Source organism: Scyliorhinus canicula, chromosome 12 (assembly GCF_902713615.1).
Source record: "Scyliorhinus canicula chromosome 12, sScyCan1.1, whole genome shotgun sequence".
Classification (NCBI taxonomy): domain Eukaryota; kingdom Metazoa; phylum Chordata; class Chondrichthyes; order Carcharhiniformes; family Scyliorhinidae; genus Scyliorhinus; species Scyliorhinus canicula.
The window spans coordinates 127,527,718-127,545,156 of NC_052157.1; the positions used below are offsets into that span (position 1 = coordinate 127,527,718).

At 45.4% G+C, this 17,439-nt stretch overlaps 1 protein-coding gene across 8 annotated transcripts in view; it reads right to left on the minus strand.

Moving 5' to 3' along the window:
* auts2a (activator of transcription and developmental regulator AUTS2 a) overlaps window positions 1-16,872 on the minus strand; it is a 1,338,783-nt gene extending 1,321,911 nt beyond the window's left edge. For 3 of the 8 annotated variants that reach the window (XM_038814058.1, XM_038814057.1, XM_038814053.1), the window contains exons 1-2: window positions 16,574-16,871; window positions 15,364-16,159 (exon numbers count right to left, since the gene is read on the minus strand). In XM_038814058.1, the coding sequence (XP_038669986.1) occupies window positions 15,364-15,651 (288 nt within the window). In that variant the 5' untranslated portion in view covers window positions 15,652-16,159; window positions 16,574-16,871. Of the gene's footprint in view, window positions 1-15,363; window positions 16,382-16,573 lie in introns of those variants that run through there. The other 5 variants (XM_038814060.1, XM_038814054.1, XM_038814059.1 and 2 more) reach the window with 3 other exon arrangements.
* Window positions 16,873-17,439: the final 567 nt, after the last annotated feature.

Consider the following 17,439-nt stretch of genomic DNA (forward strand, 5'->3'; position numbering starts at 1 on the left):
GGCGACACATTAGGTTGGGAGCGGGATCGAGGCTGATGCCAATCGGGGATCACTGATTTGAGCTGGGGAGGATAGATGTGAGTTTCAGTGACGGGGGAGAGGGGTGAAGGAGATGAAGGATTTGTTTTTGGAGCGGCGGTTTGCAAGCTTGGAGGAGTTGAGGGTGAAGTTTGGGTTTCCGCGTGAGGAGGGCTTTCAATATATGTAGGTGTGGGACTTCGCTAGAAAGGTTTTTCCAATCTTTCCGAGAGCGCCTGTCTGCTCGGTGTTGGAGGAGGTGCTGTCAGTAAGGGGTTGGAGGGTGGGGTCATCTCGCCGATTTATGGGAGGATTTTGGAGGAGGATAAAATGATGTTAAAGCCAATTGCAGGGAGGAATTGGGTAGGCGCCAGAGGAGGGACTGTGGTGTGAGGTGCTGCAGAGGGTCAATGTCTTAACCTCATGCACGATGCTGTTTTTTTAAAAACCTACAGTGCCCAATTATTTTTTCCAATTAAGGGGCAATTTAGCATGTCCTATCCACCGACCCTGCATGTCTTTTTGGGTTGTGGGGGTGAGACCCACACAGACACGGGGAGAATGTCCACACAGAAAGTGTCCCGGGGCCAGGATTGAACCTGGATCCTCGCGCCATGAGGCAGCAGTGCTAACCACTGCGCCACTATGCTGCCCCTTTGATGCTGGGGTCGATACAGTTGAAGCTGGCGCATTCAAGGATGTTTGAGGGGATAGAGGATACTTGCGAACTGTGTGGGAGGGACCTGGCTAATCATGTGCATATGTTCTGGTCTTGCCCGAAGTTGGAGAAATTTTGGGAGTCGTTTTTCAGCACCATGTCAGCGATCCTCCATGTGGATTTGGAGCCGGGTCCCCTGGGGACTCTATTCGGGGCGTCGGACCGTCTGGAGTTGAAGCCAGGAGCGGGGGAAAGGTGTTTTCGCCTTCGCCTCATTAATTGCTCGTAGGCAGACTTTGTTGGGGTGGAGGTCAGCTTCTCGGCCCTGTGCCTCGATGTGGCTGGGGGATCTAATGGAGTTCTTACACCTTGAGAAGGTGAAATCTGCCCTAAGGTAGTTTGATTTTATGCATTTTGGAGAGCTAGTTACCGTCAACTGTTGGGGCCGGGTGTTAGTGCAGGCTTTATTGTACAGGTATAATGTTTATGTTTTGTAAAAATGTTAAAATGCTGCAAATTTGAATTAAAATACCTTTTAAAAAAACAAAAATTACCATCGAGAAAGATATAATATGAGCTCACTTTTATGGTTATGATAATGTACAGAAACTGTGAAGCTTTGCTCATGTCTTCTGGCACTGTCTGGAACTGTGATTATACCTCAAACTAACATACAGAACATAAAGCAGCTGTTAAATTTGATTTGAAGTTTGGAGTCTATTCGAAATGCAGTAGCAGAATAAAAGAATTTGCACGGTGAATTTCTTTAAGACGAAACGTGTCCCCAACAAACAAATTACGACAGCAGCTTTGTATTTTGGGGGGCCTGGCAATTAGGCAGCTGCGGACGCCTCATAGATGTAGAAGCTTAGTCCGAGACTGTGACAGTATGTGGAGGCTGCACAACACCACTTTGCCACTTCCATTACAGTGTATGAAATTCATCATCAAGGCATATTGTTTGAATGCGTACGGCTGATTCAAGCATCAAATTACCTCCTGTTATTTGTGTTGTCAGTGCTTGCCACATTAACTATCGTCAGTGTGTTACTTGATTTCACTTGGCAGCATGATAAACCTAATATCTGTGTCTTAACCACAAAATAAAATTACTCCCTCCTCCCCGCCGGACAACAGGCAAGAGGCTAGAGTTTGATTAAAGGCTACAATTGATGTTGATTCTCTTGGAATGGGAAGAAGAAAACAAAATTAGATAAGTCAGGACTCCGAATCATGGCCACTAATCAGTTAGTTCAACTAGAGAATGCAGTCATAGGACTGGGACCGGGCTCAGACTATTTCCCCCCGTGTACGAACATATCAGGCAGGAATAGGTCCAATGCTTAGTCAAATAAAACATTTGATTCACAGGAGCGGCGGGTCAAGTACAGATCGGAAAATCTTGCCACTGGAGCCATTTTCACAATGAAGGATCAATGAAATTCACACTGCAAAAACGGGATTCAGGATTGGGTACGGCAACTGACCAAATCAGCGGATTCATCTGCAAATTAATTAGCCTTTTCCAGGAAAAAAATAGAAAGAAATATGGGGCGGGATTTACCGACCACCCCGCCACGGGTTTTTCGGCGGGGGAGGCGGCCTACCATCGGGATCTGCTGGTCTTTTCCATTCACAGCACTCCTCGCCTCCGGGAAACCCGTGCACTGACGTGGGACTAAAATTTCCCGCCAGCGTGAACAGCCGATAACTCCCGCCCATGGTACCTCAGTACATCACTAACTGCTTTACAGCCATTGGGGTACTTTTGAAGTGGGGGAATTATTAGGTTTGTATTGAATCTAACTTTGTACATACATCTTACACAAATAAATATATCTTCCACCATCACTGAGCTATAGGCCAACTCTCCCACATGACATCTAATTCTTCATTGCAGTGAGTTCTGATCGAATATTTACTTGTTTCCCTTTTCAGATAGTGACCGCCCCCCCCCCCCCCCCCCCCCCCCTCCCTCCCATGCTAATTCATCAGTTTTTAACCTCTTACTCTCTCCGGAATACAAGCTAACATCTGTTGTTCCCAGAGACTGTGACTAATCCCCGATCATCACATCAGTGCGCTGTCCATCTATTGTTTAAGGATTTGCAAACATCGAGACGGTCATAATCATATTTGAGGCTTTGAAAACATTCGGAACTTTGTGACTTCTCCTCGGAAAAATATTTTTAAAACAAAATTTAAGCTTGAGTGGAGTGGTTCTAAAAAAAACCCATCTTTCCGGAGAAAGAAACGTGGATGTTCTGCTGTTCAGCCTCTGATTAAAGATCACCTCATGTGGATTAAGATAATACCTGCCTGAAGTCAGTCATTACTTCAATTTTTCTGAGCTATTAAATGAAGACACTTAAGGTGGCACCTTTCTTTGACCCATCTGCACCACAGTGCACACCAACAATGGGAATATTTATATACTTAGCTGGGCTGGGTTTGCTGTTTAGGGGGAATTAGGTCCAATGAAAAAAGATCCTTCTAGGTGCAACACTGCTCTGCTGAAAGACAGACCAAAATAAACCTTGGAATCCTTCAATAAGATCACAGCTAAAGATGCCCAATCTCCTGGTGCACTGAATGCAACCAATCTCATTTCTGAAACTTGCTACACTGATCAGAGTAGAAGATGTCTTTTAAAAAAACGTGCACACTTTCAAAAGGGTTTTTTATTAAAATTTAACGGCCCAATTCTTTTTTTTTACCCAATTAAGGGGCAATTTAGTGTGGCCAATCCACCTACCAGGCACATCTTTGGGTTGTGGGGGAGAAACCCACGCAGACACAGGGAGAATGAACAGTGACCCGGGGCCAGGATCGAACCTGGGTCCCTGATGCCGGGAGGCAGCAGTGCTAACCACTGTGCCACCGTGCAGCCTTTCAAAAGTGCTTTTAAGCAACAAGCAATAGTGTCACAAGGAATTCAAGCAATCCTTGAATTCAAGCAGGGCACAATATCTTCACATTTGAACAATTAAGAACATTCTAGCAGTACAATTATAAATCTAATCCTAACTTGGTGTTTCTGACTGAAGAATGCATTTTTGGGCTGTACAAAACAATGGTAAAATATTGGTGAGCCAAGGTCAATCACTGGCAGTAGTTGTGGTGGGGGCAATTTGAGGTGATAAATTCAGATTTTCTTTGTGCATTATCAGAGCATATTAATGATATTATGTGCTGTGGGAAAATAATTTAAGAATGGTTTCTCCTCCAGCCTATTTGTATCAATTTTAAAAGTTGCCATAATCCCAGATGACCATAGGCTGCCGCTTTCTGCTGCTTTCCCCTTTTGAGGGGGAGGGCTGACTGATGGCGATTTAACCTGAGGATCACCATACCTCAGGCAAGGGTCAAGGTTGAAAAGAAGGGGCCTTCATGAATAACCTCAGCCAGTACGGGAATTGGCCTTGCTCTGCATCAGGAACTAGCTGACCAGCCAACTGAACTAAACCGGCCCCATTGGTATCAATAGGCTAATTGTGTCTAAGCTATCTCAGAGTCCTGGGACATTCACATAGCAATGTGTAAACATATAAAAGATAAACCTTATCGTTTCCAGAATGTTAAGACTTTAAAGAAAATATCCACCATTATGGATAGGACTTAGATGAAATACACAAGTCTTGGTGTAAAATACTCTTGGCAGTTTTCTGCCAGTGCTAGAGGCTGTGTTTAGTGGATAAGGTCCTCAATATTGCACTTTCGGATCTGAACCCAGCATTATCACTAGCTTTTCTATTGTATTGGTACCAGTGTGCTAAAAGCAAAAATTATGCTTCAAGAATCATGCTTCAATTTGGTACCAAAATGTTTTTCATAGGAGATTAATCTCGTATTGCTTTCTGCGACATCAGCAATCACAGACATTGAGCCAACAATAAGAAAGAAAAGGATGTGTGCTTGTTTAGTGCATTATCATCTCCCTCAAGACATTCCTAAATAATGGGGCAGCACGGCTGCGCAGTGGTTAGCACTGCTGTCTCATGGCACTGAGGTCCCACGTTCGACCCCAGCTCTGGGTCACTGCCCTTGTGGACTTTGCACATTCTCCCCGTGTTTACGTGGGTTTCGCCCCCACAACAGGCTGGGTGAATTGGCCATGCTAAATTGCCCCTTAATTGGAAAAAAATAATTGGATACTCTAAATGTATGGAAAAAAAGACATTCCTAAAAAATTAATATCCGATGAATTACTTTTCTGAAGTGCAGACACCATTGTTAATTGGGTAACTACAATAACCAATTGGCCTAACTAAATGATGAGCTAATGAAAGGTATTGGTCATGTTAGAATGTTAAGCATGGTAGCGTAGTGGTTAGCATTGCTGCCTCACGGCGCCAAGGTCCCAGGTTCGATCATGGCTCTGGGTCACTGACCATGTGGAGTTTGCACATTCTCCCTGTGGTTGCGTGGGTTTCGTCCCCACAAACCAAATATCTGCAGGCCAGGTGGTTGGTCATGCTAAATTGTCCCTTAATTGGAAAAAATGAATTGGGTACTTTAAATTTATTTTTTTAAATGTTGGAATGTTGGTCCGAACACCAGGAGAATACTGGGGCCGATTCTCCGAGTCCTGCGCCGGGCCGGAGAATTGCCGCAACCACGCCACGATGCCCCGCCGCCGCCGTGCGATTCTCTGAGGTGCGGAGAATCGCCGCTATTTGTGCTGGCGCATTTGACACGGCGCCGGCCACGGGCTGCTGGGATCGGCGTGGCCACTGGAATCAGCGTGGCCGCCGATTCTCCGGCCCGCATGGGCCGAGCGGATACGGCAGACCCCGCAGGCGCCGTTCACCCCTGGTCGCTGCTGACGGGAACTCGGCGCAAAGGGTCGGGGGGCGGACGGTCTGTGGGGTTGGGAAAGGCGCTCTCTCACCGGGGGGGGGGACCTCCGATGGGGGTCTGGCCCGTGTTCGGGGCCCACCAATCGGCGGCCCGGCCTCTTCCCCCCCCCCCCCCCGGCCTACTTTGTTGCGCGGCTGGCCCCTGAACCCCGACGCCATGTTGAGTCGGGGCCGGCACGCTGAAGAAGTCCCCTGCGCATGCGCAGGTTAGCGCGGCCCAACTGCGTATGTGCGGGTTAGCGCAGCGCCCATTTGGCGCCGGGAAGGGAGGCTGGAGGGGCGTGAACCGCCCCAGTGCCATGCTGGCCCCCTGTGGGGGACCAAATTGGTCATCTCCGTGCCTGTATCGCGCCATCGTGAAACACAACGACGTTCACGACGGTGCGAACACTTGGTCTCCATTTTGGAGAATCGCCCCCACTATCTTTCCTTGAGCCTTTTTCATTCATCGTTGCATTGCTGCTGATGATTCACATCTACTGCTCATCTGTTGTGAGTTAAGTGGGTGTACAATCCAATTCAAACAAGGCTTTGTCACTTGCAATGGAGGCAGGGTCTATTGCTTCATGCCCTTTCCCATGATGGTGCTTTCCTGCGGCAACCTGAAGACACAGGCCTGGATTCTCCAACCTTACTTGACTCCGCCACCGCTGCCAGTGAGAATGGAGAATTTGGCGGGCAGCCACAATTACATTCACCACAGCAGGACCACGGGCGAGATCAGAGAATTCCGGCCATAGTTTTTCAAACTTCCATACTCTAGCATTGAGACTTTTAGTGCCAAATGCTTTGGTCATGTACAGACTGTTTCCAGTTGCTGAACTCAAGCTGGCATGAAATAATGTCTTGCTTGCATGAATCCTTGCATCTCTGTTTTGGTCACCCAAAGGGTCTATTGGCACCATCAGGCTTTCCATACAGGTCAAACTTTTGAGTGATCCCCCCCCCCCCCCATCCCCCATCTCCCCCCCCCCATCCCCCATCTCCCCCCCATCCCCCCCCCATCCCCCCCCATCCCCCATCCCCCCCCCCCCCCCCCCCCTCCCCATCCCCCCAATTCCACCTCCATACCCCACAGCCTAGTCCTGATCATGAGTCGTTCCTTTGGAAACTTTTACATCCATCAGAGGCACTGGAACAGACAGGAAGGACCTCGGTTTCATAACTAATTTGAAGGGGATATTGCTGACAATGTTGCATTTGGTACTGCACTGAAATGTCAGTCTAAATCATGTGCTCAGGTTCTGGAATGAAGCTTGAATACACAACCTTTGAACTCAGAGACAGCCAAATGAACCAAACTGACACCTGCTTCACCTACATATTTTACAATGCAAAATGCTCTCTGCAGAAACAACCCAAATTTACAATCAGAAGCATCACAAGATATCTTTTGACATTTCATGGTTCATATTATTCACACAGACTTAAATCTCAGTTAGCAGTTTTCATTGCAACATAGACAAGGTCTGCGCTTGGGTCACTGTCCGTGTGGAGTTTGCACATTCTCCCATTGTTTGCTTGGGTTTTGCCCCCACAACCCAAAGATGTGCAGGCTAGGTGAATTGGCCATGCTAAATTGCCCCTTAATTGGAAAAAATTAATTGGATACGCTAAATTCATTTTTAAAAAAGACATTCCTAAAAATTAATATCCGATGAATTACTTTTCTGAAGTGCAGACACCATTGTTAATTGGGTAACTACAATAACCAATTAGCCTAACTAAATGATTAGCTAATGAAAGTTGTTGGTCATGTTGGAATGTTGAGCACAGTGGCGTAGTGGTTAGCATTGCTGCCTCACGGCGCCAAAGTCCCAGGTTCAATCACGGCTCTGGGTCACTGTCCGTGTGGAGTTTGCACATTCTCCCGGTGTTTGCGTGGGTTTCGCCCCCACAAACCAAAGATGTGCAGGCTCCTGCTGAGGGGAATCAATTCTGCAGAAATCTGACCCACACAATTATGAACAAAAATCAACAAAATCTAGCTCAGTGTGCATTAACAACCCTAAATGCCATTTGACAAGTCAACAATTAAATCTGCAACTTGTGGTGCATCAAAATACTGCGGCTAGTTTTCGAGATGCCCAAAAGGAAAATCAGCAGCAGAAGCATTTTCCCATCTTTTCAAATTGATTCAATGATGTGCAGAGTGCAGCCAAGTAGCCACATTTAGTCTAGGTCATTCATTTTTAACATTCCTATCTACAAATACCATCAAGATGAACATGAACTTTTCATGACAGGAAGAGCTGAATAAGAACGAGGAGCCAAAATTGCAAGTTATTGTATCCTGTTGAAACCTGGATTCGCAATACAGCATGTCATTTTTCAAGCCTAAGACTTTTTCAAATGCTGTATTGAAACTTTCTATTATGTTTGAAGGTATGTGACATACAGAGGGAGAAACTACTTACTCCAAGAATGAAGGTCCTATCACCCACGGGCAGGAATCAATGAGTTATGAACGTCTTGCAAATGAAATATAATCAATGTCACTCTGGACCAATTGCCCCTTTTGCTTACGACATGGGTGAAAACATGGGACATGCGAACAAGGACAAATGCATTTGAAAATGACTCTGGTGAAATGTATTGGGAGGCCAATATCAACTCATTTTTACAATGACATGAGGAAACCATTATGCGACCAGACATGTGACATAAAGAAACTGTTGAGGCCAGCTCCTGTATCCAAATAACAAGCCAGGACAAATATGTCTGGGAGTAGAGTAACACAGTAAACCATCAAGGGATTCAGAAGATGCTGCAAACTACAGCTGTGAAACTGAAACATTGTAGAAATTCATCCAAACAGCAGTTTATATTACACTGATTGGTGTACTTTTACACAGTATTCTGAACTTTTAAAAATGGATTTCAGAGGTAGCAATGAAACTGGTGAATCAGCTGTCAAAAAATAATCTACTGCATCATAAACTGAACCATGTACGGTCTGATACAGGGAATGGTATACATAGTACATATCATGTGTCGGTCAGTGTTTCCACACATTCAGTTGTTAACCATTGTTAGCAAAGCTGTTAACACCTCCTTTACTCGGATTGCCAAATCTGCAAAATCACAAGAATTCCCAGTCTCTCCTGCAAACCTCTCACAGGTCACAGTACTGGGCCATAAAACCACCTTCATTCGGCATTGCCCTTGTCCACTTTTGAGCCCGACTCAAATAATTGAATGTATATCAATGTCTTGACAATGTTCAGCACATTATTGACTGGCCAGCAAAACTGCTCAGAACAACATGCTACACAAAATTACTGGATCTGTTCTCAGCAGGGCTGCTGCTGATCAATGCCTCAATTACGTGACTTCATACTTTTTTTGTTGCATTTTCAGATATACAAGTAAGTTTGCAATTTCTCACACTTCACCGACGTGAGCAGAGACAAGGCTGAATTTTTATTTTTTGAAAATCACTGTAATCTCCTTCTGGTAAATGTCATGCAAAAAAGAAATACACCCCAATTAAGAAAAAGAATACTTCAAATGCCTCTAGTATGATTACTAGACAATGTACGGTCACTAATACTGCAAAATCGTGCTAAAATGGAGGAATCAATTATTGTCCAAAAAAAGCAGCAATTCCTGATATGGTGCAAAATAAAAAGGATTAATTTTAATGTAAATTGCTTTATATCAGTGTAGTATGGTCCTTTTATGGTGCACTCACTTGAGTGATCATTTCTGATCATCTTTCAGGGTGGTTTATGTGTGACAGTCATGCAGTTTATTGTAGTTCTGTTGACATCTCTACATCTTATTGAAAAATCACAACAGCCCGTAATAAAAATTATCTTCCCTTTTATTTTCCTCAATATGACTCCCCTATCCCTTTTTATAAATTTAGAGTACCCAATTAATTTTTTCTAATTAAGGGGCAATTTAGCATGGCCAATCCACCTACACTGCACATCTTTGGGTTGTGGGGGCGAAACCCACGCAAACACGGGGAGAATGTGCAAACTCCACACGTACAGTGACCCAGAGCCGAGATCGAACCTGGGACCTTGGCGCCGTGAGGCAGCAGTGCTAACCCACTGCGCCACCGTGCTGCCCGCGTTTCTATTTTCTGACCATCCGCTTTGTGATGTATCTATTTGTAACTAGGGTCCCCACCAAAAGATTTACCAGCATTACCGGTTTGAATCAGAAATCTCCCATCGCAATTTGGAAGGCGAGATTTCATTGCTTCGCCCCTTTCCCTATTTCAAAAGTGCAAAAGAACTTCAATTTTGATAATGCCCAAGTGAAACCTGATGGACTATTGCATGAAGTTTGAAATATTGGGCACGATATAACGATCACGTTGCGCCGGTGGGGATCCGGATGCGCCTGTTAAATAATGGGAGGGGCCAAAATCAGGTAACGCAACGGGCGCGAATCAGTTCGCGATCTAACCGGACCTATCCTGGTGGCGGGTTCCAGATTCCTCCTGAACGTGGTGAGGGACCAATTAAGACTAATCTCCATCTCATTAGCAAGATGTAAATCCAATCTAACGGCCCTCCCGGGAAGGAACTGGGTCTCCAGCGAGAGAGAACATGGGCACTGTTAGGAACTGGTCCACAAAAGCGTGGTGTGACGGCACCTGGGAGAGTCTCCCAGGTCATTGAAGACCTCTGGGTAACCAGGAATAGGACACCCGGGCAGAAGCCAGACACTGTCAGGGTCTCAAGGTGCCAGAGTGCTCGAGTGCCAAGCTGGGGCCTGAGAGAGCCATGCCCATGAAAGGAAGGTAAGGGGAGGTATGGAGGGTGGGGGTGAAGGGCAGGTATGAAGGGGCCTACTAGAGTTTTGGATGGGTGATGGGTGGGGTCCTGAAAGGCGGGGCTGAAAGAGGCATGGGGAGGCTTGAAAAGCGAGGGGCCCTCAGCAACCCCATAGCGGGGTGTCTTCAATTGGGGGTGGGGGGGGGGGGCAGTGTAGAGCAGTGCCCATGTGTGTGGGGGGTGACATTGCCCCATGGGTGGGGGACCTTTAAGTTAATTTGGAGATTTGGGCACCCTTTGAAAATGGTAGCCTGATCTCGGAGGAGACGGTCTCACCAGCAAGTTCAGCGCCCCACTCCCTAAAATATTTCTAAGTGTGGGCTAGACTGGAGAGAAACTCCCCAAGGCCCCAGAAAATGACTACGGTGTGATTTAACATGGGAATAAAGAACCACAGTGAGCATGTTTAGCTGTGTGTTTCCCAGCGCTCGCTGTGCTAAGAAACACATGGCGATAAAACACCACTCGCATTAGGTATGGGGTCTCAGCGGGGAATGTGCGGCCAAACCGCACACAGCCCTGTTTTGTGCACAGAGGAGCTCCACTTGCCGGAACTCCTCAGTGTAGCGGGAAATTGGGATGCCATTTTTAAAAGGCATCCCAATCTCTGGAACCCCGAAGTGGTATCTAACCCCCCCAAGCCCCACTGCACTATGGGAAGGTTCCCTGCCCTCCCACATCCCTCCACCCCACCCCCTCCCAGGGTAACCCCTCAGCCCAGTCGCCACCATGCAAAAGAATGCTAGCTTGACACCTTGGCTGTGCCAACCTGGCACCCTGGCAATGCCTCTGCCAGTTGGCAGTGCCACATGGGCAACTTGACAGCACCAGGTTGGCACCAATGTGGCACTGCCAGGGTGCCAGGCTGGCACCAGCAGTGTCAGGGTCCCAACATACCCAAATGGTATGCACCTGCAGGCCTCCAATCCCTTGAGACCCCACGAGTGCCATTCCGGCTGGTCCCTGTTTGTGGAGACCAGTGCTGAGCAGCGCTCGCCTGGGGTCTCCGAGGCAAAGGAGATAGATCCCAACGCCTCGGATGCCTCAGGAGCCTGCACTTTAAAGCGAAACTAGCCATCTCGCTTTAATGTGCAGATTTACTAAAAAGTGACCGACCAATGCGTAAGCGGGATTTACATCGCAGCATCTTTTGAGATTGCAATAGACCTCATGAGGCATTGTGAGCCGAGTAGATCCCGGGAGTGGGGTCTCCTGGCTTCTATCGGCTATGCTGCGCTGCAGCGAGCTGCCTTTCAGGTGCAATGTGGCCGTGAAATCACGCCCCAAGTGTGTGTAAATGCCAATGTGGAGCTCACTGAAAATGCCGGCAGCAAACATTCACACCCAAAATAACACTTAGAAATGTTTCTGTTAAATCACACCCATTGATGTATCTCTTATATTGATAAAGCATCGTCAAGTGCTAACATCTTCAATTCTTTCAGAACAAAATATTGGGTGGAATTCTCCCGAAGTGTGATCTCGTGGGAAATGAGCTGCAATTCCCGCCTGGTGGTTGGACGCGATCTGGATTGCAATCCATCCACACTTCAAATTGTTTTGCAAGGGAAGTGAGGGGCACGAGATTTGCACTGGCATGGAGAGGGGCGAAGCCTAAATATGCCGCCAAGCCTGGCGTCACAAGAGATCTAGGCGCCAGTTTTAAAGGGCATCCCAAACTCAAAGTGACTGTCAGCTTCATCAGTGCACTGTTCAGCGTCCGACATGCACCCGATTTAGCAGCTCTCCCGCTATTCTCCCGACACAGCGGGATGTGCGCCGGGTGCGGCCGGAAAATTATCCTCATTGGATTGGCCTGAGAAAATGGAACAAGATACAGCGCTCGAAATGGGCAAGGACAACCACCATCTATCTGTCTGCAGCCACACTATATGTACCTAATCAGCAACACTCTGCAATAATTTTTGGGAAGTACTGAGCGCGTTCGATTTTATTACAACTTTAGGAGACAACTGAGGTATTTTGAAGGAGATAATGCTTAACTTCTAACCACTTGGCTTCTTAATAAAATTATCAGATATTTTTATATAGTGCTTGAAGTCATAACAATGGTACAAAATACAAAAAATAAATGCATTAATGAAGAGACACATTGATTAATGAAGATACACCTGCTCCTTTAGGGTGGTTTTTAATGAGTTCATAAAGGCATTTCTGTCCTGAAGTGTGTGTTTTGGTATCATTATTTTACTCCATGTGAGAAGAGCATTGAACCTTTATGTTGTTGGATCATCAAAAGGGTGAAATAAGGCATTTCATTTTAATTATTCAAAGAGCACACTTGTTAAAAGATTCTCCAGTTTTCACTTCAATCCACACCAAATAGGTAATGAAAAGTCACCCACTTTCAGAAAGGTTGATTGTCCAGCCTCTCCCATAAAAAACTTACAATTAAAATGCGCATAAGGAGCTCTGTGATTCCACTAAATGCTAACCAGCTTCTTGACTCAAATTATCAAATTCAGCTGCAAGTACAAAACTGTGCTTTGCAAACCAACGTACCTCACTGTCAAGTGAATAAACTGATTATATTCCCATCATTTTTTCTTTAATGTGGATCAATGCTGATCAAATTAATTTAACACGGCTCTGAAGGATTTAACAGGGTTTCACTGGATGTATGACATGTCAACAATTCCACCAATGAATATCAGAACAGAACAGCAGCAAAGTCAGTCCAGTACAACAGTAATGTCCAAAATTAAGCCCATGTTTCAAAGCTGAACATAACCCCAAGGCTTCCTATAATGAAAGGAAGCTTAGCATTTACCAGACACTGGCAGTACCACCATCTATGAAATTCTTTAAATCCAAATGTCTAGACATTGTCCAAGAGGGTTAACATTGAACATGAACATGTGACTAGACTTCACTATCAATCTGTAAAGGGAAGGCACCAGCTAGACTAGAATGTGTAGCCCATAACAATCTAATGGTGTCATTGAAGTAACTTTCCAGGCAATGCCATGTGTTAAAATAGAGTCATAATTTCTTATTGTCCCTTCTTTCTCCCCAGGGAAACTCTAAAAACAATTGTGAACACATTAATTGCAACAGTTCAAAACAAAATCTTTTTACAAAGTTGCGTTAACCCACTATTTACATCAGTTAAAATACATGGTGCACAGTAAATGAATTTTGCACCTCAAAGAGAAGGACACGATGTCAACCAATACCCCAAACTTTAGATTTCAGAACACCTTCTTAATCCAATTCATTTTACCATTAACCCTGAGGTCTGAAATAAAATTAAACTCTGCGGAATGTTACTCTGCGCAAATAACCATCTCTTCCTACAGATATCACTGACAAGAACTGATCGTTAAAAAGACAGATCTCATATCCAACAGTGGAAACATGCAATTCAAAGAGTGTAAAAACAATGTATGAGAAACAGATAGCAGGCATACTGACCTATTGCTTGTGCTACCATTGCTACGCACAGTGATGATGATACTGCAGTACATGAGGTTAAAAACAAATGCAAAAGCTTTCAATAAAAACTGCTGGAAAAGCTATACAGGACAAGTCCCATCTCCAGCACAACCATATTTATATCCCAGTGAAAGTTAAAATTAAAACTGTATTCCCCTGAATAACAAAAATAGTTATCCACAGCTTGCCCTGAGAAGTGACTTAAAAAAGTACTTCCAAACTAATAAATCGAAGTGAAATGTAAAAATTAAACAAATTTTGGATGCTTTAATTGAAGTTACAATTCATCCACTACTTCTATTTAAAGCACAGTAAGAAGTCTTACAACACCAGGTTAAAGTCCAACAGGTTTGTTTCAAACACGAGCTTTCGGAGCACGGCTCCTTCTTCAGGTGAGCCGTGTTTAAAGCAGGCAAACATGGGGACTGGGGCTATTAATCTTTTTTTCTCAATAGTAGGCGCTGGTGGTGGAAGGGAGTCCAGCTTCTGTTAGATCAATGAAGCTGGTCCTTCTGAAACAAGACACATCCCCCCAGCCAGTGCATTGGTGGCTTCCCATCCAACACCAAGCATGGTTAAAGATGTCCCTTACTTAACGTCGACAATCTGGCAACCTCTAAGCAAACTTCACAATTACTTTGTTGGTATTCGGGTGGTAGAAATGGCTATGTGCAACCAACACCATTCCATTGTCACATAAACAGAAACATGTAACTTGACTTGGGAAAACATTTTATCAACCATATTCGGCGGACTTATCCATAAATGCAAAAACAGAATCACATTAACACTGTAATTTTTCAAAGTGTGACTGAACTCTCGGTTGTATTTCCAAAACACTTCTCAATAAATGGTTATAATCATTTCTTAATAATTCACATCCAGTGCAAACATTCATCAGCCAACCAGAGGTGTGTTACACCAATCCCTTTCTTGGGCTGTCCTTTTTTAATTCCCCCGCTTCCCCCCCCCCCCCCCCCCCCCCCCAACCCAAAGTACTTGTTGAGTTGGCTTCCAGATACAACTGTTGGCATTTTATAACCTTCTCAGTCACAACTCAATTTGGCCAATTATAGTCAACGTAGCCACAGGATTCTCAATTCTCCATTGAAGGGGTACCTGAATATGATCAATTTAGCAAAATTGCAATGCAGAGGCCTAAAGCTTCTGTGACATGCGAGTTAAAGAGGTACACAAATCTCATGCAGGCCAAATCACTGTGCTCCTTCCACTCTTGAGAAAGTATCAACATTGTTTTCACACTTTCTTACTTTATCTCAACTCTTAAATGGTCGGGGTGGAGAATGCAAGCCAAATATCAAGGAAATACAGGAGAAATTACTGTCTACAGGAACAGTCCAGCTCTGATCGAGGATCAGAGGAAATTAGCTCAACACCAAGCTTTCCAGGATAGTTTTATCAAACAATATGAAGTGGGGTTTAATCATTGCTTTAAAAGCTTCAAGATTATATTATAAGGGGCATTTGTGGGGTTTTAAAAAAAATCTTAAAGCTGAATTCACATTCAAACATCCAGATTTAAGAAAGCAAGAATTTGTATTATCCAACTGTTCCTTACCTCCAGAGCTTCCAAGGTGATAAAACTGGCTATTCCAAATCCATCAATGAGATCTTCCTCTCCCGAGGTTGAATCTTTCCTGCGGCGTCTGGGGGGTCTGGGACGGGCTGAGGTTGGATTTTTGTTGCTGCCCTCTCGCTCAGACCCCGAGGAGGACAGGGTGTTGATCGCTCCCGAAGTGCCTCCACCACCACCACCACCTCCAGCTCCCTTGGCTTTTCTGTCTCGGTTCCTCTGGGTTCTGGACCGCCTACTCCGACGAAGCCCACTACACCGCGGGCCATCCATCGCACGACACGAGAATTCCCCACAGAGATGTGATCGCTTATAGAAATATATATTTTTTTCTCACTCAATAAAAATTAACAATAGCAATTCCACAAAGCCCGGGCAAAGCACTCTGCAGGAGGCGATGGCTGGATGCACGTCGTCTGTGTATTAATCACCCAGGCAAGAAAAAAATCCGCAAGGAGAGAATCCGTTTACAACTTGGATGGAGAAATTATTCCAGTATTCCCATAATAATTCCAAGCGAGCCGACGATCCAGGCAAAAATTGACCAAATTCCAAATGAAATTGACAAGAAAATCCCCAGGTGAAATTGACCAAATTCTCAAGTGAAATTGACCAGGTCTCCACAGTGCAGACTGACGTTGATTCTAGAATAACACACTTTTATACATAATTTTTTTTGCCCACAAGAGATACGAGGTTTTTTTTTTTAAATTCCCCCAATAGTTTCAGCAGCAGTAATCTCTCGGAATCCACAATAACCACGACCACAATTTGGTCCTTCCTAAAAATTAAAAATAAAATCATACACTTGCAAAATGCTCTTCCCTTCCCACTTGTAGCGACCCGAAAATAACTAGGAATTCTGGCTGATTTTTAGTGCCCCTTCCCATTATTTCTGCAATTTGATCCAGTTACTAAAAAAAAGGTGCTTCGCGACAAAATGATGTTTGATCCACACCTTTTCTCTCTTCACACTATCTCGTCCTCCCAATCTCTCCCGCACACATTCAGTCTCTCCCCCCCCCCCCCTCTTTCTTTCGGTGCCCACCTCCCCACTTCTCCCTCTCTCCTTCCTTCCCTCCCTCTCTCTCTCTCTCTCACCCCCACCCCCTCCCTTGCTTGCCTCTCTCTCTCTCTCTCCTCTCTCGCTCTCTCTCTCTCTGACTTCTCTTTGTCTGGAATGAAATTCACGCACCGTGCATCCCACCACAGTAGATTTCAGCTCCAGCCATCAGACTGAAGACTTTCGAAGCTGACGGGGTGTTTTTTTTTGTTCTCCAGATGCCGATCAAATGCAAAGAGGGGAGTGGGGAGGAGGGGGGATTGAAGGAGGGAGGGGGGGTTGAAAGGATCCTAATCGAGGAAAAGGGGGGAAAGGGGGAGGGAAGGGGGTGGGGGAGGAGATGAATAAGACTAGAGAGAGAGAGAGAGAGGGGGGAGAAAGACAAATCCTTTTGGAAAGAATGGAGCTTTCCCCAGTCTGTAGCACAGATCCACAGCCCCTTCAGCGCAGGGATAACAACTTACGCCAGTTCCGCTCATGTCTACTTCCTCACCAGGAAATAGTCCAACCAGTTTGGCTGGGGCATTTTTCCCAACCTCACAGATTTTGTAAAACGAGCCCCACTTGTCTTGAGGTGCCACCCGCTTCGGGGGTGGAGTAGGGGGAGGGGGCTTAGGGGGGGGGGGGGGGGGGCGTGAGGTTCCGCCGGCTCGGATACCGCAATCTTTTAAAGCCGGCGTCTTAATAACACCTCCTTCATTATGTTGAGCTCTGCATCTTGTGTTGCTCAAGTTCTGCTGAAGTGAGACAACAAACTAGGACAGCACGGGTTTTCTTTTTACTTAAAAATGTTTTTTTTTAACTCAGAGGCGCTAGCAGCCGATTTGCAAAATGACATGTTGAAATAGAGCCCGTGTGCGGTGTAATTGCAAACTCGCCTGGTTCCCCCATCGCTACATATTGTTCACCCCCCCCCCCCCCCTTAAAATGACACATTGTAAAGATGGACGGAAATGCCAGTTGTTGGGAATGATAATTCAGTGTGGCACTCAACTGGA